Below are 21,913 nucleotides of genomic sequence, written 5' to 3'. Positions count from 1 at the left end.
ATGGTAGTTGTATTCCAGGTTTTAAGAGAAATAATATTGGACCCTGCCCCTGTAGCGCCACAAATATGTTACACGAGACTGGCGCCTTCCTGGTGATAATCTCTTTTTCACTTCAAAGGAAACTTCTACGCGTGGCCTCGATGTCTTTGATAACTCTTTGTGGCAGCGGAATTATTTGCATCCAATAACTTGTGACTGCAAATAACACACTTTTAATCCGCTGACTCCAAAGACCAGCTGGCGAAGTTTGGTATTAATGTAGATACCAGGTGCTATTTTTGCGATAACATTGAGTCGATTGAACATTTATTTTTTGAATGTCATTGGTTCAAAGTTATTTGGCAGCGTATTTTAAACCGGATTGGTATTGTGAGGAGTCCGTTGGGCTGGACTTTAGAAATGGAATGGCTTATTATGGAAACAAGGAAGAAGGGATGGAAGAGACAAGTCCTAAAGATTGTCGTGGCGGAGAGGATTTATGAATTGTGGAAGGTACGGAATGATTATATCTTCTCCCAAAAACAGTTTGAGGATACAATTTCTGATAGAATTATTAATAGTATTTTGATTTGTTGTTGTATGTATAAGAAACTAAGTATACATATGAGATAGTATGCTTAGACTTGGTTTAATTTGGAGACCTGAATCCTAGCGATCGGTTTGTACTTATCATTTTTGGTGAATAAAGTTTAAAGCTATTCTCCGGAAAAAAATGTTAAACTCTAAATACTAAAGAGAGGGTACTAAAGATAAAAAAAAATATTATACCATGGTTTCTTTAAGAGAAAATAATTTGAAAAATTAACAGAAAAAACAAAATTAAGTTAGAGGAAGAGTAACAACAAACAAATAAAAATTTGAAGAATGAAAAGATAAATTTGAGTATATAAATGTAAGAGTATATAAATGTAAGTTAGTAAATGTCATCAATTCAATTGAGTCTAAAAATGAGTAATATTTATAAGGATAATATTTGTTTTTATGTGAAACTGGAAAAGTAATAATATTAATAAGGACAATTTTCTTTTTTGTGGAGCTCAATTAAATGAATAGCTTTAGATAGGATGGAACTTTGGAGTTTGGAATCAGTTCGTAAAGTTTGGGGAGTTTTGATGTAGTATGGTTATGCTTGAACTTTTTTTTTATTTATTGATTTTTCTATTTAAAAATAGTTATTTGTAGAATTTTATAGAACTATTAATTTTCTAACAATATGATGTTTCTAGTGTATCTTAAAGTGGAACTGAAATTCAGAAAGCATATATTCTCTTTTATTTTAGAGTATTGTGGAAAGGCTGAAAAGGGAAGAAATGCATGATGATCCAAGTTTCATGTTGAATGTGTTTAGAGACCAATATGGTTGTTTCTATTCATGTAAATACCATTGAATATCTCCCTTTATTTTACATAACCATTGTTTATATTGGTGAATATTTGATTTCTCCTTCATGTGAAATGGTTCAACCTTTCCATTCATGTAAAAATTGTTGAACTCCCTTTGCATGTTGTATGGATGAATATTTAATTCCCCTTCAAGTAAATTTTTTTTTAATGTTTCCATTCACATAAAAATTGTTCAATATTTCCATTCATGTAATTATTGTTAAGTATCTCTCTTTACCTGTTACAAAACAATTGTTTATATTGATGAATATTTGATTCCATTTCATGTAAAAATTATTCAATATTCATTTTACCTGCTACATAAAACACAATTGTTGTTTCTATTGATGAATGTATGATTCTGATTATTCTTCATTCTTTCAACTTGAAATTTAATTGATTAAAGAAAAATTTATTAGCTAAACAATTCTATTGTCTATATATGATTTTAATAAACAACTAAAACTTTCCCTTGATAATAATATACTAAACAATTAAAACACATCAAATTCACAGCTCTTTATTTCATAATGGCAATAAAATATTAACAATTTCATTTATGAACCATATTTAAATATTAAATACAAAGGAAAATTTTGATAATAATTTTTAAAGGAGGACTTTGTTTCTGTTCCCGGTCCCTTTTTAGGCAGCAAAAAGGGATTGAGTCCGTTCTTTAATATTAGAAGATTTTTTCCTATACCAAAGGAGATCATGGAAACTTCACTAGTAGAAGGAACGCTAGTATGAATTGAAGCAAAGGAAGGACTCGAGCCGGAGGTGAGTCAGAGGAGTGATAGTGGCACTTTGAGTCTCTCACTCCTTAAGAATATCGTAGACCTTCTTTAGAGAATCTATTTTATCTGCAAGCATCAAGCACACGCATTAAAAAAACATAGTGTCTTACGAGGGGATGGTTCGATCCTCATCGAAATTCTCTTTTCTTTCGACTACCCACAAGAGTACGAGTATTGAAGGCTTCATCTCACAAGGACCAAACCCATCCTCGTAACCTACAGACCTGTAAAAGGTGTTAAGATTTCACTTCATATCAATCTCATCAAGAGTAAGAGACTCCAATCAAACAACATATTCATGAGGCTCGCGCTTAAAGTGGGCCAAAGTTTAATACTTTTGAATCCTACCTATGCGCGAACAAAGGGAAGGATCCATAAAATTGGAAGAGCGAGAAGTTTTGGTAGAAACATAACAGAACGAAGAATGTTCCCTTTGAGTATAGGTATTTACCAACACGAAACAGTCCCGAAATCTAGAGGAAGATTATTCCTCATGACAGAGTTGATTTAACCTTATTCAATCCAATCACTTTAATTCTCTCTTCACCCTTTCAATTTTCCATCCTACCCCCACTCTACCTTTCCCATATGAACACAACTTTTCTCTTCCTTCACACTCAGTAAAGTACACCTGAAATCCTACCCTGAAACTCTGCTCAAACACACAAAATTACACAGTGAAACCTTTGCCAAAACTCATTCACACACTTCCAAAAAATGAATTATACTCTTACTCGAGCAAAAATTTTGCTCAGACCTCAATATAACCCGATATCACACCACAAATCCACCCTCAACCCACTTTCAAACAAATCTTGCAGCCGCATACCATACTAGTGAGAATCCATCTCAAATAACCTGCATAACAAACCTCAAAACCTTACCACGCTTCTCCACTCATTCCCTCAAAACCTCTGCTGAACTCACCTTCCAAACAACCTCATCACGCAAAATACTTCCACCATAAACTTTTAACTCACGCGTCCTCCTCACCTCCCACTCAGACACAAACAACATCAGAGAATATACAGACAAACTCAGGGATTCAGAAGGAAGAGAGACTCGACACAAGTATGATAGGGGTCTCTTCATCTTTCAGCATGTCCATGATCTCAAAATCAACTGGAAAGTTAGATTTGTCAATTTCTACCAGTACATCTTCAGTCACTCATATGACTTCTTTATGGTGTGATAATCAAATTTAAAATTTCTCCCTATCTCTCTCACTTTTCCAATACCACTCTTTTGGAAGATAGATAATGGCATTAAGCTCACAGTAGCACCGGAATTATTTAGAACCTTCTTGAAAGCTCTGTCTTTTATTGTGTAAGGTATTACAACCGGTCTAGGATCTTTCTGCTTGATTGGGATTCTCCTATCTAGTGATATTTCACACACTTTCTCATCACCAGTTACCGCTCCATCTTTCGTTAGTTTCATTTTTTATTTTACCTCCTTCATGAATTTCTGGTACATGCGCATTTGCTCGAGTGCCTCAAAGAACGACATATTGATCTCTAACTTTTTGAACAGTGTGACAATATTCTCAAAGTATTTCTCTTTTGGATCCTTCTTTGTCACTATGGGAGGATACGGAAGCTTAATCACCAATTTAGCCTCCTTTTTAATTTTTTCTTCAGTTGGCTTCACGGGAAATATAACTTCATCCGACTTTTTCTTATTTTCTCTCACTTCCAGATCTACCTCTAATAAAAAATCAGCCTTTGTTGCTTTATCATCTTCATATTTTGACACCTTCCGACTTCTTATTGTGACGGCATTAACATTCTCATGATTTTTTGGATTTATCACTGTAGAGCTTAGAAAGGTGTCTTGTGCCTGCAAAGATAATTGTTGTGCTATCTGTCCCACTTGGACTTCCAAATTATAGATTGAAGTTATGGTGTTCTAGTGATTTCTTCTTGTTTATTCTTGGAATTGAAAACTTTGCGCAACCATTTTTTATATAGCTACTTCCCAATTAGCTTTCTGTGGAGTATGTTGTTGTTGCTGTTGTTGTTGATATTGATTCTGATATTGACCTTAACCCTGTTGTTAAACATTCCCTTTCTGATCCTTCCAGGAAATATTTGGATGATTTTTCCATCGAGTACAGTTTGTTCTGCTTCAAAAAGTTTATTTCTTTAATTTGTTTCGGGGTTGCCAGAAAATACTTTGCGTGGTGAGGCCAACTACAAATCTCACAGTTGACAGTCTGAGAAGGTCGGACTTTGGCTACGGTTTGAGTACCCAAATTCATACCCTTGAGTCTGCTTTCAACCTCTAAAGCATTTTGATCTTCCAACTTTACTATTTGTTTTCCAGTCAATCACTCCCTCGGGTTAACTTACACTTCGGTCATATAATTCCAAATGTTCATTTGAAGCAATGGCTTCAATGATCTTCATACCAGTGGCTATTGTAAAGTTGGATGAGCCACTGACAGTTGTATCAATAATTTGCTTTGTCTTTATTCTGAGGCCATTTACAAACACCTGCATCTGTTCAGTTTGATCCATGTTGTGAGTGGGACAAGCTACCAACAACCTTTTGAACCTCTTATATGCATCACCTAACGATTCTCCTTCTTTCTGCTTAAAATTCACAATATCATATCTTTTGCGAATATAAACAGAAGCATGAAAGTATTCATTCAGAAAAGTCTTCTTTGTCTCTTCCTAAGTAGTAATACTCTCTGCAGGTAATGAGTAACACCACTCTTCCGCATCTTCAGAAAGTGTGAACGGAAACATTCTTAATTTCTTTGCTTCTTCATAATGCCCCTCAATCTTCAAAGTAGTGCTTATAGTAAAAAATCTCTGCAAATGCTTATTTGCATCTTCATTTAGCTTTCTTGTGAAAGGTATCTTCATTTAAAAGGTTAGCCCAACTTTGCATCAATGGTTGCATTGTATTATTTTGATCGAGTTTGATGGAACCAATAGATATATCATAAGCAATCTAATCGTCTGAAAGATAATAAAAACATCCTATTGAACATAACATAAAACAAATCAAATACATGTTAATAGCAATGAAAAATTTAAAAACTCAGTGAGAGCAAATATCTTAAATGATGGAGTAGTCATTTGTTTCAATGAGGAATGGTGATAATGGGAAACAGAAGCCTATTATTGGTAACAATTGTAACCTTTTTTTATGATTAATGAACAATTAACATACAATAAAGTATAAAATCACAATAGTTTCATAAATAATGAAATATTGAAATGTATTAGATGCATGTAAATGTATTAGATGCATGTAAAAATAGAAGAAACACTGTTAAAATTAGAATGACACCTAGGATTTTTTTTGACATGGCAAAATTAATGTGATGTGGATTTGGTTTTGGAAGACAGTATTAAATATTAATATAATATATATAATAAATTCCTGATATATGTAGTGAATAAGAAACAAAACTAAGCATTTAGCTTTACCATGAATTAACACGGTTTCTATGAGACGATAGCGAGAATATTAGTTATCGAAGCATTTCCGGTGAACTCTCGATCTAACAAAAAACCAAAATCTACAAGTGGGGAATAGCTGACACCTCCGCCAAGCACGAAGCATGCAATCCCAACATCTAACCTATCTCTCACCGTCTGAGTAAATTAAACAATGACTCACTCATTGCGTGAGTGATTTTAACCGCTCACCTATATAAGCTTCACACGAGCCTATCATATGTAACCCTTTTTCACTCTCACTCTATTCTTTAAATACTTCACTAATTTGATCGTCGAAATAAATATTAACTTTGTAAGTCCACCCTGCTCCGCCATTTCAAAAGCATTCATCCAGCATCAAAAGATCTCATTCCTATCTCGTTTCCTATTCCAGTTCCACATTATATGACTATTTCTATCACATCTTATTTTAGTCATCAAATAGACCCTATATATTCGCAGAGAGAGAGAAAAAAACTTATTTCTGTAACATTATAAGAAGGTTAGTAAGAACTAGAAGGATTATGGTGCCCTGCAAATTTTCAGGGTGCTGGAGTGTTACATTTTCTGTTTTGGTATGGCAAAACTATAATAAAAAAAGAAACCATGAATTCACCTTTGAATGAGTAACAAAGACATTTCAACAACAAAATACCATAGAAATTCAATTAAGCTCGACATTATAAGCATATTGTAATTGAACATCGATATAATATATAAACATGATAATCCTCTCAGCTCTTGGAAATTGTTTAGTCAAAGGATAATGCATCAATATCTTGAAGTTTACAACAAAACAAACCATAACAAAGAAGCTATCTATGATTCAAGCTGAGCATACCAAACACCTTGGATCTTAACATCCTTGGGAGCTTTTGCTCCCAAATCAGTATCAGATGGCTGAATACTCTCAAACACACCAATAATCTCACCAGTCTCAGGCTTAGTCTGAGTAACACTCAATGTGATTTTCCCTTTTGATGATGCAGCACTCTTGTTGTTTTCCTTTCCAAGTTCTTCTTCATCACCTCTTCCACCAGCTGGCAATGCAACCGCGTTGTCATAACCGGTCGATGCACCTCTTCCCTTTGGGTCCAAGAAAGAACTTCCTCTGTATGATGGCACCAAATACTCACCGCTGAAGCTATCAGGTTTCCCTGATGCTACCAACTGCTTGATGGTGAAAAGGAACGGGACACGCTCGCCTCCAGGAAGCTGAACAGTGACTGCAGCGTAATCAATTCCGTCTTTCTCCTCGAACTTGACAGTCCCGTCTGATGACACCTCGAAAGGTCCTTCAATCTCGTCGAGCGTGTAGGTTAAACGTGTCATGAGCTTGGTGTTTTGGAAGGCGAGCGGGGTGTTTTTGGTTACGCCTTCTGATTTTACTGTGAATGAAGTTGGTTCAAGGCAGAATTTCTTGGCATTGTACTTTCCTGCCTTGAAGGCGAATGAGTCTACTCCTCCATCAATGGTTGGACACTGGTTTGCAGTTCCTGTTCCCTTGACTTCCAAGTATGTTTTGCTTTGGATTTCGTCGAAAGTTAGCCTCTTTGGAGCACCTTCTGCACTTGCTCCCTGAATTCATTTATGTTCTTATTCTTAGTCATCAACAATGAAAATTATTTATATAATATAATTGAACAAGCAGTTATCTTTGATTTTTACATGGTTGATCCTTGCATAAATTACTATCTCATTCAAATGGACTTGGATCCTCTCACGTGTCTGCAATCAAACATCAGATGGATTTATCCAACAGCTAAAAGTATAACACTCTTAGTCTTTGGAATCCAATATCTGACGTTTGGTTGGTGAGACAGAGAGGATCCAAGGTGAATTCAAGTAAGGTCCTTTCAAGTTTAGTCTTTATTTTGCTTTATATAGCAACTTGCTATTGTCTAATTGATATCCTTAAACATATTAATTTGTAGTAACTACTTCAAGCCAACATATCATTCATCACAACTAATCTAAGAGTTCAAAACTAGATAAAATCAGCAACACTTAGTTCATAAAGTTAGTAGGATAGTGTAGTAGTGGAACCATAAAGTTAACTATTCAATATGCATGCAATTGGAAGAAAAAAACATGAAGAAAAAGAATAGAGGTATAGCAACATACAGAGACAACAAGAGCAGAAGTGGCAAGAGCAAATCCTGCAATCTTAGAAGCTTCAACACACTTGTTAGCCAACTCCTTGAAATCAGACTGAAGGGAACAAGTAACCTTAGCTCCATAGTGTTCCAAACCAAAGGCCTTAGAAACAGATTGGTTAGACTTAAGCTGCAAAGTGTTGCCACGCAATTTTGTAGGTTGCATGAGAGTTGCAGCTGCTTGAAGTGAGGCTGCCATGGCTCCTGTTAACTATTTCTGTGTTCTCCACAAACTAACTAGTTTTCAAGAGTTTTTGTGTTGGTTGAGAATGTGAAGGTTGCAATTATTTGGTGGCTATGGTGTGAGTAAGATTTTGGATAGGATAAGGTGATGTCTCATTGGATGGTTTAAGGTAATGTTAATTGTTTTGTTGGATGCCATGTGGCAAGGTTGTGGATTCGGATAGAGATACTGTCTGTCAAATTTGTGGTGATTGGATTCTCACCACAGTTTCCAAACACACTTATTAAATGTTACATTTATAAACTAGGGGGAAACATGGAATTAGACAATTAGTAACACTTTACAATAATATATTTAAGTAGAAAGAAGCACTATAGGAAATTTATAATACCACCTCATGTACAGATCATCAGAATTTAATATAGTTGAAACATTGAAACATATTAACAAGTTATTTATCTTTATTTATTAAGTGACATGATTTTCTCTAAGTAAACTTTTTGCATTAAGAAAAATACAATCAATTTTGTTTTTTTTAAGTGCATGAGAATAAATGAGAAAAATCTATTTTTCAAGTGTAAAAGAATTTTTAATTAATTATTCAAGTTAGTAATCAATTAAATATTAAATATGTGTATAAAAGCATTTTCATGTGTTTTATCAATTGATTTGAGAAGTTTTAAGGACTTTATCTATGTGTGATTTGCCTCAACACTTTAAGATTTATTCTTAACCTTTTACATTTTAACTTATCACTCTAAGATGCTAAGCGTAGGATTAGGTGAGCTTTCACGTTTTCTCTCATTCAAACTTCAAGTTACTCTGCTTGATGCAACACCTTGAGTAGCACTTCAATTGAATTTTTAAATTGTCTGACTAATGAGGTATGATATATTTTCTTGATCAGGTGTCATCATCAGATGCTTTACTTGACAATTGAACTTAACTCTCCCTGACAAAAATAACTCTCAACATCCAAAAGTTGTTTGACTTATGGATTTCTCATCTTGAAAGATGCTTAAACAGTTTTCATCATCAAAACCAACAAATGATTATAACTACAAACACATAGATCTACATTTCTCCAATTTTTTATGATAACATCGCATATTTCAAAGAGGTGGTAAACAAAGAAAACAACGGGTAAAGATTTGGAGTAATTAAACTCCCACTCACATATAAAGAATATACTAAACTCCTCCTAAGAGTATACTTCTTCCCATTTGACATAATCAAAAAGACATAAGAGAAAAATAGATAACCAGCACAAAGCACATAGGACATGGTAGATTTTTAGGAAATATAACAACTTGATATTAAATTGAAGGGGAAAAGGTTTGATTAAAGCAAGCAAACCCATCATTCATTATAACAAGCAAAGAGATACAAAAGGGAACTACCTAAAATGATAGAAGAAAAAACAAAGAAGCATACAAAGGAGTACAGCAAACAAAGTCTACTCAGTGTTTTCATCATCGTTACTAAACAACCCAATATACAAGGGCACTCCAATTTCAACAAGCTTGTGAGCCATGTAATCAATTTTGCCATTTTTCTGATTTACGCTTCTAGTGTGAGCACATTTTTCTTTTATGATGGTGTTGATGAGAGATTCAATCGTTGTAGTTCGAGGGATCTCATAATTTAAATCCTCCAAATTTGAAGGTCCTCCTTGCTAGGGCACTTGTTACTGAACTGGAGCTTGTTGATTCCGAGAACTTCTCCTTTTCCTCGCTTTGGACACTAAAACTCCATTGTTGATTGTCATCCACATATAACCTAAAACATGCTTCCTTATCATTGTTGAGTTACCTATCGACTTTTTCTCTTCAAGATTAAAACAAATGTTTTCTAGAACTTTCGTTATCAGGTTATCATATGGTAATCATGCATGTGATATATAACCCCACAAGCTCAATTTATTTCACCCTTGATTTCACCCTTGTTAGCAAGTAACAAAGTCAAAACAACATCGATTTTAGAGACTTGCACAAGATAGAATTTTCTAGGAAAGATAATGTGAGTCACCACATAGTGAATGAGACGAGCATCTAATAATATGAAAATAAATTATTTATATTTTCTGAAAATACACATTAATACTCAATTTGGTAATTATAATAATCTATCTAAAAGTACTAACTTCAAATTTTTAAAAAAATTCATGTGCAATTTTGTTTCTATTTTTAAGATTGATTGTTATTTGTTCTTGATATTTTATTTATGCTTTATTTAGACTGAATAATAATTACTTCTTTTGTATTTACATAGTCGATGTATCAATTTGAAAAGGGGTTGAAATATGTGTACAAGTTCAAATTCAAGTAAAAAAAGGCCACATCAACATGACAATGATATGATGTTTATGTAGTGGTAGGAAATATAAGCATCAATGGTAATTTCAAAGGAAATCTCTTATCTATTTCTTCCATAAAGTATAGATCTTCTTTTTTCTATTTTTGATATTCATGCCACTTTTTTTTTTAAAATCTTTTTAACATCTTTTTCATTTGTTTTGTTTTTTCAGATTACTAATAAGAAAACGAAAAAGGTTAAATAAGATGGACATTTTCTTAGCATTATTTTCACTTTTTTTTATTTTTATTAGTTGTTCTCTCTTCTTTTCTGAAATTTGTTATATATTTTTTAAATTTTATAATTATGAAGTAATGTGACTATTTTTGTAATTTTTTAAAATATTGAGATTGAAAAAAATTCTATTATTTATTTTAATTTAATGTATTTTATCATTATTATTATAATTATTATTAATATTATTGTCATCATCATTATAATAAAACAAGTCTAAATTGATAACGATTAAAATATGTTTCAATAAGAAAATATAAATTTTACTGGATGTTATCATATCATGTTAAAATATTATATATAAGATTTTATTATTGCATTGTATTCTCTTAACTTAAAATCGTAACTTAAATATTATATCAGATTAAAATATTATATATAATAGTTTATCATATCATACTATAAAAACCATTTAATATAATATATAATAAAGGGTTTAATATACTTCACCCCCTTGCCAATATAGCGAGTTTCGGTTTGACCCCCTTGAATGTTTTTTTTTAGCAAACGCCCCTTATAAAACCCAAAACCTGGATTTACCAAACCCTTTTACCACATTTGCTGACTGGACTTTGACTTTGGATGATGTGGCAAAAGGGATTAGGGTTCAAACGTGTTGGTGACTTCTCAGCTCTCTCCCGCAAATTAACGACGACGATTGCTCTTTCCTCGGCGAAGACGGACGAACACCGCAACAAAACCGCTCCGGTCTTCACTCTTCTCACCTCATCCTCTCATATCTCATTTCGTTTCTGAATCGTGGTTGGCGTTTACAGATTGGAGTGTGGTGATGATGATGACGAACGTTGTTGTGGTTTCGGCGGAGATGTTAAAGCTGCTTACGTTTCTGGCGCCGAATTGAAGATGAACGAAAATGGAAGCTTCGATCGGAGAATGAAGGATAGAGATCGATGAATGTCTCTGCGGAGTTTTTTTTTTAGAGTTTCATTGAAGAAAAGGAAGGATTGAAATCGAGAGAGATGAACGTAATTGAAGTGTTTGTTACGATCCCTCTTCAATTTCAATTCTGTTACCAATTTCTTCTTGCAATTTCTGTTGAAGATTTGTTCTGTTTTTGTCTCTCAAATTGAAGGATGAAGAGGAAGGTTATGGTGATTGGGTGGAGAAGATTGAAGGTGTGAGGGGTGAAGAAGAAGAGAATGGGAGGTTGAAAGGAGAGATGGTGAAGAATGAATCGAGAAAAATGAAGAAAATGGTGAAAGGGTGGAAATGGTGCTGACTCTAGAAATGAATGGTGAAGATGGAGATAGAAGGTGGTGGTGAGAAATGGTTCTGAAGAATTCAGGGATTGAAGAAGATGATGGTTTGAATGAAGGAAGGAGGGGGGAAATGGCGTGAAGCTGCATCTTAGGGAGATAGCTTCTTTATATAAGTTTGAAGCTCTGTTTTTTTGTTGCTGTATGGAATCTGAATGTGTAATTGTTTACAGGTTGCTGCCAATTGCTGGAAGTTGAAATGTGCAGGGCTGGTATGATTTAGTGAATGTATGAACATCAATATCTCAGAGAGAACAATTCAAATCACGATTACCTCACTTCATCTTCTTCAACAACTTCATATGTTGACAGTATAAGATTTAGCAATAGATATTGATACCTCTCGGCAAATCACGCATAACCCGAGAGGATTCAACATGTTTTGGGCCATTTTCAAAAGGGTTTTGAAGGTGGTGTTTCTGCTGAAAATTTGGATTCAACATGTTATGGTTCTTCTCATAGTTCAAATTCGTTTCGTGATGTAAGGGTAGCTTCAATAGATGTCTCAGTGAAGAAAGACGGTGGGATTTCTTCCAATGATGTAGCTGGAAGGTGCACTTTGAAATATGACATAATTGATTGTTATATAAGTTCTTGTTAATTATATACTGTTTTGATTAACTATATGAAATAACATATGTAAATAAGCTGTTTTTTTAATTTGTTTCTAATTAAAATATGCCACATGTCTATTTATTACCCAGTCAGCATTAAAAAAAATGTCACTTATGCCTTAGTCAACTACACAGTCAGCATATGTGGTAATAGGGTGTGGTAAAATTGATGTTTTGGTTTTATAAGGGGCGGATTAAAAAAAAAAAACTTCAGGGGGGCAAAACCGAATCTCGCCCTAATGGCAGGGGGCATAGTATATTAAACCCTATAATAAATTATAGAATAGGTCATAGTATATTGTGATGTATCGTGCAAGTCAAATCTACATTGTCTCTTGCAAGTCAAATCTACACTGGTATGCATTTTTTTCTTTCATTTTCATTATAGAATAGGTGCATTTTTTTTTTGGAAATATGGATATTTCCAATTAAAAAATTTGCTACTATAAACATTTTATAAATTATTTGTTAAGATTTTTATCAATATTAATATTTTCAATGATGTTGATCAACAATAATAAAGCACATAAATAATAATAATAATAATAATAATAATAATAATAATAATAATAATAATAATAATAATAATAATAATAATATTAATAATACAATCTTTTTAAGTTAGTGGTAGGGAGGAGAGATAATTTTTTTTCTAATTCTATTTTTAATGCTTTGCTATCTAATTAATTGTTCTTTTGATTATCATATGGGGAAATAGTGTAGGTAAAGAGAAAGAGAGGGAATCTTTTTAAAAAAATTCAAACACAATGTCTCCTCAATGTTTAATTGATTTATTTCTTATTTTCCCCCTTTTTTGAAGATAATGATTCATGATTCATCTCTATTTGTGTAGTGAAAGATAAAACCATTAATTTCTGTTCTGCTGTTTTCTTCTTCATCATCATTATTTTTTATCCAAATTATTTCAAAATAATTAATTTAATTTTATATTAAAGAAAATTTGAATTAATATTATTTTATAATTAATTTCTTGTATCACTGCTCTTCATTTTACCATTTTTCTTTTTCTATACTTTTTAAAAATTATTCTAGATCTTTTTTTTTTTAGTTTTTTAAACTATTTTTAATATTATTTTTTCTTCTCTAAACTATATATATATATATATATATATATATATATATATATATATATATATATATATATATATATATATATATATATATATATATATATATAATTAAATTTCTAATGACTAAAACTTTTTTGGGTTATATTCGAAAAGTGTTGTCAGCTCGTGTTAAAATTAAAATATGATTTTATTAGTTTATAAATTATATTCATCATTCTTTATGGTATATTATATTACTTTTGATATGATGATTGATTAATGGATTTTGTAATTAAAACTTTTACTCTAGATACAAGACTTGATGAGATGAGATGACAATAACTTCAATAGTCACGTGCTCAAATGTAGAGGTCTATTACGTGTGATTATTATACTTCTTTGTATCTGTTTTGCTTCCATCCTTTCTCATCACCGTCTGCATTCTTTCCTTCCATCCTTTCCCATCATGTCTGTAGTAGACTGATTTTTTTTGCTTTTCTTGCAAACATGGGTTTGCCCCTATCATATCCGCGGTCCACACCAGTAACCGTGTGAACGTACAATTTGTAATGAGATTTATTACTATGCATCTTACTGTAGCCTCTTAGAACAATTTAAATTTGAATTTAAAGAAGATTTGAATTTTCTTAAATAAAAAATATTATTTAAATGTTGATTTTCTCTTGACTAATTGTTTTTGTGACTATCAAATATACCAATAGACATAATAATATCATGTTTTTGTTTGGTTTCTTTTGTTATTTTAGATATGGATGAATATCATATTTATTTTAGAGTTATATTTTATTTATTTTATTATTATTTGCTATTTATTTATTTATTAGACTTTATGAGTAAAATAAATATTTCAAATACTTTATCAGATATTATCATTCATCAAACTAATTATATTTTTAATCTATCAATAAATACAATAATTGTAATAAATTTATTGAACATACTTTTTTTTCATTTCTTTGTAATATATAAGGTTCTTTTTGGCAAACCCTTTTTATATACGAGAATAAATTTACTATTAATTCAAAAAATTAAAATTTATATACGGGAATAAATTTACTATTGATTCCAGTAATTTTATAAAGAATGTCAAAACAAAAATAATATTTACATATGAGAAATAAATACAGGAAAACACATTTTTATATACAAAAAAATAATAATTATTGTTCAAAAAAAATGTCTTTTTAAAAATATTATGAATTACTCAAGGTGGCCGACAAAAACCTAAATATTAGTGGTTTATAAAAAACTCCTATGTTATATTGGAACACGTTTAATATTTTAAATTTTAACTTATATATTAATCTTAGACTTCTTTTTTATCCTTTTTTTACAATTTATTTTAATTTTTTCTATTATTTTTGAATTCCATATTCTAACTGGTAACATAAAACCGGTCCACACCAGAACCCGTGCGGCGGCACGGGTTTCACACTAGTTTCAACAAGTTTGTGAGCCATGTAATCAATTTTGCCATTTGTCTGATTTACGCTTCTGGTGTGAGCACATTTTTCTTTTATGATGGTGTTGATGAGAGATTCAATCGTTGTAGTTCGAGGGATCTCATAATTTAAATCCTCCAAATTTGAAGGTCCTCCTTGCTAGGGCACTTGTTACTGAACTGGAGCTTGTTGACTCCGAGAACTTCTCCTTTTCCTCGCTTTGGGCACTAAAACTCCATTGTTGATTGTCATCCACATATAACCTAAAACATGCTTCCTTATCATTGTAGAGTTACCTATCGACTTTTTCTCTTCAAGATTAAAACAAATGTTTTCTAGAATTTTCGTTATCAGGTTATCATATGGTAATCATGCATGTGATATATAACCCCACAAGCTCAATTTATTTCACCCTTGTTAGCTAGTAACAAAGTCAAAACAACATCGGTTTTAGAGACTTACACAAGATAGAATTTTCTAGGAAAGATAATGTGAGTCACCACATAGTGAATGAGACGAGCATCTGGATGCACAAATCTACCATGGAGGGGGAAATCAAACCCTCATTTGGATTTGATAGAAGATTTTGAGAAGAAAAAGAAAAATCAAAATCTTCACCAGATTCTAGATCATCAATCTTGTAGAGAGAGCCAAAGCAGAGTAGATAGGAGATTTCAGCAAACTCTTCTAAAGATAAATAATTTTCTTACTTATATACCTCATTTCCGATGATTCCATTTGTGTAGCTTGTATGAGCATAAAACATTTTTACAAATTTGAGAAACATATCTTATGGAGTGTTGTGGATGAATATCTTCAAGTTGGCGTGAACAAAAGCTTCAAAGAATTCACAGTTTTCCAAACACACTCTCATCCATATAATGGGTTGGAGTGAATTCTTGGCAGCATAAGTCTTATAAAACTTGTCTTCTTGATCTTGATAAAAGAAATCATTAGAGAAGTAGGCTAGAGATGAAGAGCTACCATAGGTTCAGATCCTTGTGGGTATCATTATAGTGGTGATGATGAAGATACAAGAGCAACACAAAAACAACAAAGAACACAAACACACAAAAGCAATAGGATGAAGAGAGGGAAGAGAATAAGAGAAATCATATTACCTCTTTATAGGTTATTTTTAATCGATTAAGTGGATTTTCAATTAATTAAAGCATTATCAACTCATATTACCTCTTTATTGATTCTTATTGTTTAATTGATGCAACTTGCAACTCTATGGTTTTATCGATTAATCCCTTAAGTTTGATTGATTACTTGGTACAAAATTTTGAATTTCAAAATTCCTAATCGACTACCCTTTATATTTAATCGATTTAAAAGTTTATTTTTCAGCTACCATGGTTTGTTTTGGCCTTTAGAGACTTAGGACCTTGATTTTTCTTTTTTTCACCTCCTCTTCTTGAATTTCATACCCCCTTTGCTTAAAAACTTCATTTTTAAAATAATTGATTAGTATAAACTAATTGAATGAGATAAGCCATTAATTTAGTACTTATTAGAGGAATAACTGAGTTTTTTCAGTTTTATTTTATACAAAGTATTTTACCTTAAATCACAAGAAAGTTTTGAGAAGATATTTCTTCCCCTCTTTGACAATTATGTAATCAAGCTTTAATCTCTTTCTTTATGCATCTCTCTAAATCGTTTGATACCAGATAAAATCTAAAAATCCATATCCCCTTCCGTTAAATATCTTCCAAAGAACTTTATTTTCAATAAATAACTCCAAAGAATTTATTTAAACAATATATCATCTCTTTGGAGAAATCTTCAACTCATGCTTTTATACAATTTTTCTTGATTTGCATTTTGGTCCTTAAATCTACAAAGCATCCTTGCAAAATCAATTAGGATTTTTTCTTTGGTACCTAAACATTTTCGAATCCTTTAGGGTTAGTGGATTTAAGATTTGAGTCATTGGAGAGACCTTTCATACAAGCTATCAATTTCATTCCTAACTCGTCACATTTTTCGCATCTACTTGATTTTTAAAGTTTGTTTTCTTAGCTCATCAAACTTGAATCTACTGGATTTCTTGTAAATTCAACATGATTCTTAAATCCTTCAATATTTCAAGATGATCATTTCTTTTGCTAATCTCAACAATTAATTTAAATAATTTCTTTTAGGAACAAGTGGTTTTCTCATTATCTTCAACATTAATAGCTTTAAGACAAAAATGTACATCTTTATCTAATTCATTGGAGTGTACTTCATGAGAACTTTCTAATAATGATTCAACTCTTTCTTCAACAGATTCTTCACATGTCATTCAAGACTTTTGCATTAAGGAGTAGACTTATTACATGAGTCTTCTAATGTCGATTCTTTAGAGAACCCTTCATATATTATTACATTCCTTTCGTATGATGTTTTAGGTGACGATATTTCAAATGCTTCATCATGTGATCCTAATGATGATTCTTCAAATGTATCTGAACTTTCTACTTAGATCTTTTCATAATCTTTAAGCAATTTGAACAATTATTTGATCTTTTATGATTTCTTTCTTGCTTGATCTGTTTCGAAAATCATTAAAAAATTGTGCACCTTTGGAGGCAATTGTTGGATGAGGTTTTTAATACCAGTTGGCAGTTGTTGAGTCTAATATATTTATTAGAAGCATAAGTTTTTAGATTATTCCAATATTTAAGAATCATCCTTTACTCATACTTGGTGTCTTGGTTTCTTGGATACATATGTTTTCCCATTTCATCTCAATTGGAACTTCATAGATTTTTTTTAAGGGTATCTTACACTTCTTTAGTCGTTCTACAATTAAAAACATAATAAAACTATCTAGTGATTAACACACTAATCATCAAGTACTTAATTTGAAACCCTTGTTACATTTCTATATTTTCTTTTATGGTCCAACAATAATTTGGTTTGTCTACATCTCCATTATTAACAAAATGAGTAGGAACACAAAGATGTTCTAAAATAAAATTCTATAAATCACAATCAATATAATCAAAAAATATTTGTATTATTTATTTCCATATCTTAAATATTTCACCATCAAGTAGAGGAGGTGTATTTATGAAAATTCTCTTATTAAAAGAAGGAGTATTTGAAATCATCAAACTATACCTTCTAAGATGATTAGTCTTATAACATGAGTTAGACTTTTATGCTACTTGTTGACTGAGTGAATCCAAACACAAGAGGGGGTGAACTGTATAGTTCAAATATCGAAACAAATTTATAAAAAACTTTGTTCTTTGAAATAATATTATTGAATTCAAGTAACACTAGAGATATCACAGTGAAAATAAAATAAAATATGGTGATGAAGACAGATACGCACGAGAAATAACATAAACATCGGAAATTAAAGAGAGAAGAAATATAGATAGTGAACTAGAGATTTATACAGGTTTAACCTAACCACTTGATCTACTTCTGTCCCCTAGGTTTTCCTCTTGAGAGTTCCACTAAAATCATACTTGGGCTTTTCACACGATTAGCCTATGAACCTTCAACAACAAAAAAGTAGAGCTACACCCATTAAGCTTAAAAACCAACATATAGAGATTTTACACCGACTTAGCTCAAGAACCATTAAATAGAGCTTTTACACAGGTCAAGCTCAAGAACCTACAAACAAGCTTTTTATTAGTTTTAGCTTGTAACCTTTTTTACATTTGATTGACAAATTTATATAGGCAACATGTTAAGCAAAATATTTTGACATTATGAGAGACATCTTGTCTAAGGCTGCCTTCTTGGAACGTGTTTCTTAAACGGTAGAATATTGCTCCAAGAGAATTTGTGTTTCCTTTTTGTTCAATCAAATATTTGATTTAGAGCGTATTTTTATTTGGAAAAGATTTTATTCTAAATCCTTTGCTGAAGAGATTGAAATTATTTTTTATGTCAAATAAAGATTTAATTAAATTTTATTTACTCAAGAATCAGAATTATCATAATAAAGATTGATTCTTCTTACGGTTTTTGGAAAGTAATCGTTTTTGTCGCAAAACCCTACTATGCTTTTACGCTGAATGTTACTGCTATTTAAGGAGGTGTTCTACCTCGCGTGAAGACTCAAACCATATAGATTGAAGATTGCCATTTTATTATGTTCGTTGAGTCTTTTATTTTGTGTTTGTAAAAGCTATATTATGGAGATATATTTCATAAGTTAGAAGGATAAAGTATTTGTTTGTAATTATGATTTATCATGCCATATATTTTTGGCATGTTACAAACCATTGGGAGAGTGTTTGAGTGAAATTGAGAGGGGTATTAGATTTAGGGGGAGCTTGTATCAAAGTTCACATGTAGTATTAGGAAAAGTCATTGAACTAGGAATATTTTGATGAAAATTCTGTGTACTATTGACTGATAAGAGTTTCCTTTCATTGGGTTGATGCCCTCCAAACGTAGATGACTTTGCACTGAACTAGGCTAACAATTACTTGTGTAATTTATTTTTTATTTGTTATTTGTTGTTACGCCTACTTATTTTCAAACACATTGTTCCAACATTATGTGTGACATCTTCTTACTAATCGGACTAAATTTCAATTGGCGTATAGGATTTTCTCAACATTCTACGTAAGATGGAAAATGCAAAAGAAGGAGGATTTGGGAATTGACCATCAGTTCTTTAGGGTATAAACTATTATTATTGTAAGGCTCAAACAATTGCCTTTCTCAAGCTTGTTGAACATGTGACTCCATACACAAGAGGGGGTGAATTGTATAGGTTTCAAAAATGATAGTTTAAAATAAAATTATTTTCTAAATTAGAGTTCAAGAACATTTGAATATGCAATGAAAAATCAAATCAAAGAACTTAAGTGGAATGTAAAAGAGATAAGGGAAGAGAGAACGACACCAAGATTTTATAGAGGTTTGCTCTTAAATAAATAACATAATCCTCTCCCCAAGAACAGATCTTGAGAGTATCCAATTATGCTTGATAGATTTTATAAGTTTAATCCCACGAACCCCATTATACAAGGAATTGAAGTTTCAAGCTAACTTCCAACCAAATAACGAACTTATGAATGAAGCAATTATTCTTCAAAATAAGCAACGAGCAGAGCTTCAAGCGGTTAATCTCTAGCCAATCAGTTATTTTGTACAAGCTGATCACAAAATAAGATGGAGTTTTGAGTTTGCTATCCTCCAAACCAAACCAAGATTTTACACGGGATGACCATGAACCAAACCATGATTTCTATCGGGCTTATCTCAAACCTACTAAGCTTTTACACATGCTGAACTCAGAAACTGAGTGAGATTTTATACTGGGATGATCTCAAAACAATAAATATTTTGACCAGGTTGAGGTCAAGAACTATTGTGAAGGTTTTTCTATGATTATTCTTCACGAATCCAAGAGAGATTTTTTCTTAAAAGGCGGAGCTCCCGAACCAAATCGAGAGTTATACTAATCCCTCAATGATCTTTTACACTAGTTTAGCTCCAACCCAAAATAATTACTTCTTAAGAAAGAATGGTTCACTCAATATAAAATACTACTCTTGGTAAATTTACAATAAAGCCTGTGCCTATAAAATATTCCTCACTAAATTGAAGAACGCTCTAAAAGTACTATGGCTAAAATATATGAAAAAGTAGAAATGATTTAGAGAGATTATGAGAGAAATAAAAAGTGAGTTTTTTAAGTTTTCTAGATAACTTTAAATGATAGAAATGCTCTCTATTTATAGGCCAAGAAATGGTATAATTTTGGAAACAACCCATCGGCCAAATAAATGACCTAATCAATTAGGAAATGCAAATAATCGATTATTCGTACCGAAATAGGAAGGTTTTGATAGAGAGTTGTTACTAGTCATTAAGAAACAATCACAATCGACTATATAATCAATAATCACTTTTCTAATTGATTAGGGAAAGTATCTAATCGATGACACAGTTACAAATAGTCCTTTAATCATTTAAATAATTTCATAGTCAACTAGTTAGTTTCTAAAAAAAATTTTGCTGATTTTAATTAAAAAAGAGAGGCTCCAAAAATAATTTTTAGTGTTTGTGATTTAGACACACTACTTCCAAAAACTCCCCCTGTGTCTTTACAATACACTGACCATTCAGACTGATACAATCAAGCGAAATTTCACACTTCCTCTCTTTTACCCTCTAAAGCTTTCCAGTTCCTTTGTCAGATATGTCAATCATATAAAGATTTCACTGTAACCTTGAATCTTATATTGGATGAGGATTGAGATATCTTCAAGTTAGTCACCATCATCATTGAATTGTAAAGATATCGTCGGTGATCATAAACCATAATTCTTCACTTGAGCTAACTTTAGTTTGATCTAATTTCTACATAAAACACCTTTAACCTCAGTTGGACATGAGGTGCTACCTCGGTTTATTATTCGAGGTAACGTATGGCATCATTAAAAGTGTGACACTTTACCTCTCGATTGGTATTCCACATACGGGAAATGTGTAATGGTCATGGGTTCGATCCCCAGCGATAACTTTTTGGAATTTTTCAATGGCAAATACACTCTTTCCCTCTGTTTTGTCATTTAACGCAATATTGATCAACCACCTTGTGCATCTTTGAATATTTGAGTTAACTTTAGTAATTTCTTAACTTCATACATTGTTATCATCAAAACCACTTCAAGTATTGTTACTACTTAAGATTCATATCCTTAGTGGGAGATTGTTACATGTCCCTAACACATGCAGAGGGAGACCCCTAATACAGTTATTTTGTTGATTGTCTTATTGTTTTCGTTTATTATCATTTATTGAGTCTCCCTCATGATTTCACAACTTTGCATCAAAGTTGAAATCGATTCATTATTCCTTTTAGCATGCATAAATCAATGGTTATGTTTGAGCTGGATCAAGATGCTTTTAGTCAATTGCATGCGTCAGTGAAATAAAAAATATATGTGTTTTT

At 31.8% G+C, this 21,913-nt stretch overlaps 1 protein-coding gene across 1 annotated transcript; it reads right to left on the bottom strand.

The window, feature by feature from the left end:
- Window positions 1-6,273: 6,273 nt before the first annotated feature.
- Window positions 6,274-8,064, bottom strand: LOC131639831 (oxygen-evolving enhancer protein 1, chloroplastic-like). Its single transcript, XM_058910279.1, has 2 exons — window positions 7,760-8,064; window positions 6,274-7,213 (listed from the first exon to the last, which is right to left on the bottom strand). The coding sequence occupies exons 1-2, from the start codon at window positions 7,988-7,990 to the stop codon at window positions 6,455-6,457; spliced, it is 990 nt and encodes a 329-aa protein (XP_058766262.1). The 5' UTR covers window positions 7,991-8,064; the 3' UTR covers window positions 6,274-6,454.
- Between the last annotated feature and the right edge of the window lie 13,849 nt (window positions 8,065-21,913).

Source organism: Vicia villosa, linkage group LG1, assembly GCF_029867415.1.
Source record: "Vicia villosa cultivar HV-30 ecotype Madison, WI linkage group LG1, Vvil1.0, whole genome shotgun sequence".
NCBI classification, from domain to species: domain Eukaryota; kingdom Viridiplantae; phylum Streptophyta; class Magnoliopsida; order Fabales; family Fabaceae; genus Vicia; species Vicia villosa.
The sequence above is the reverse complement of the archived record's forward strand: the minus strand, read 5'-3'. Positions and strand labels throughout refer to the sequence as shown.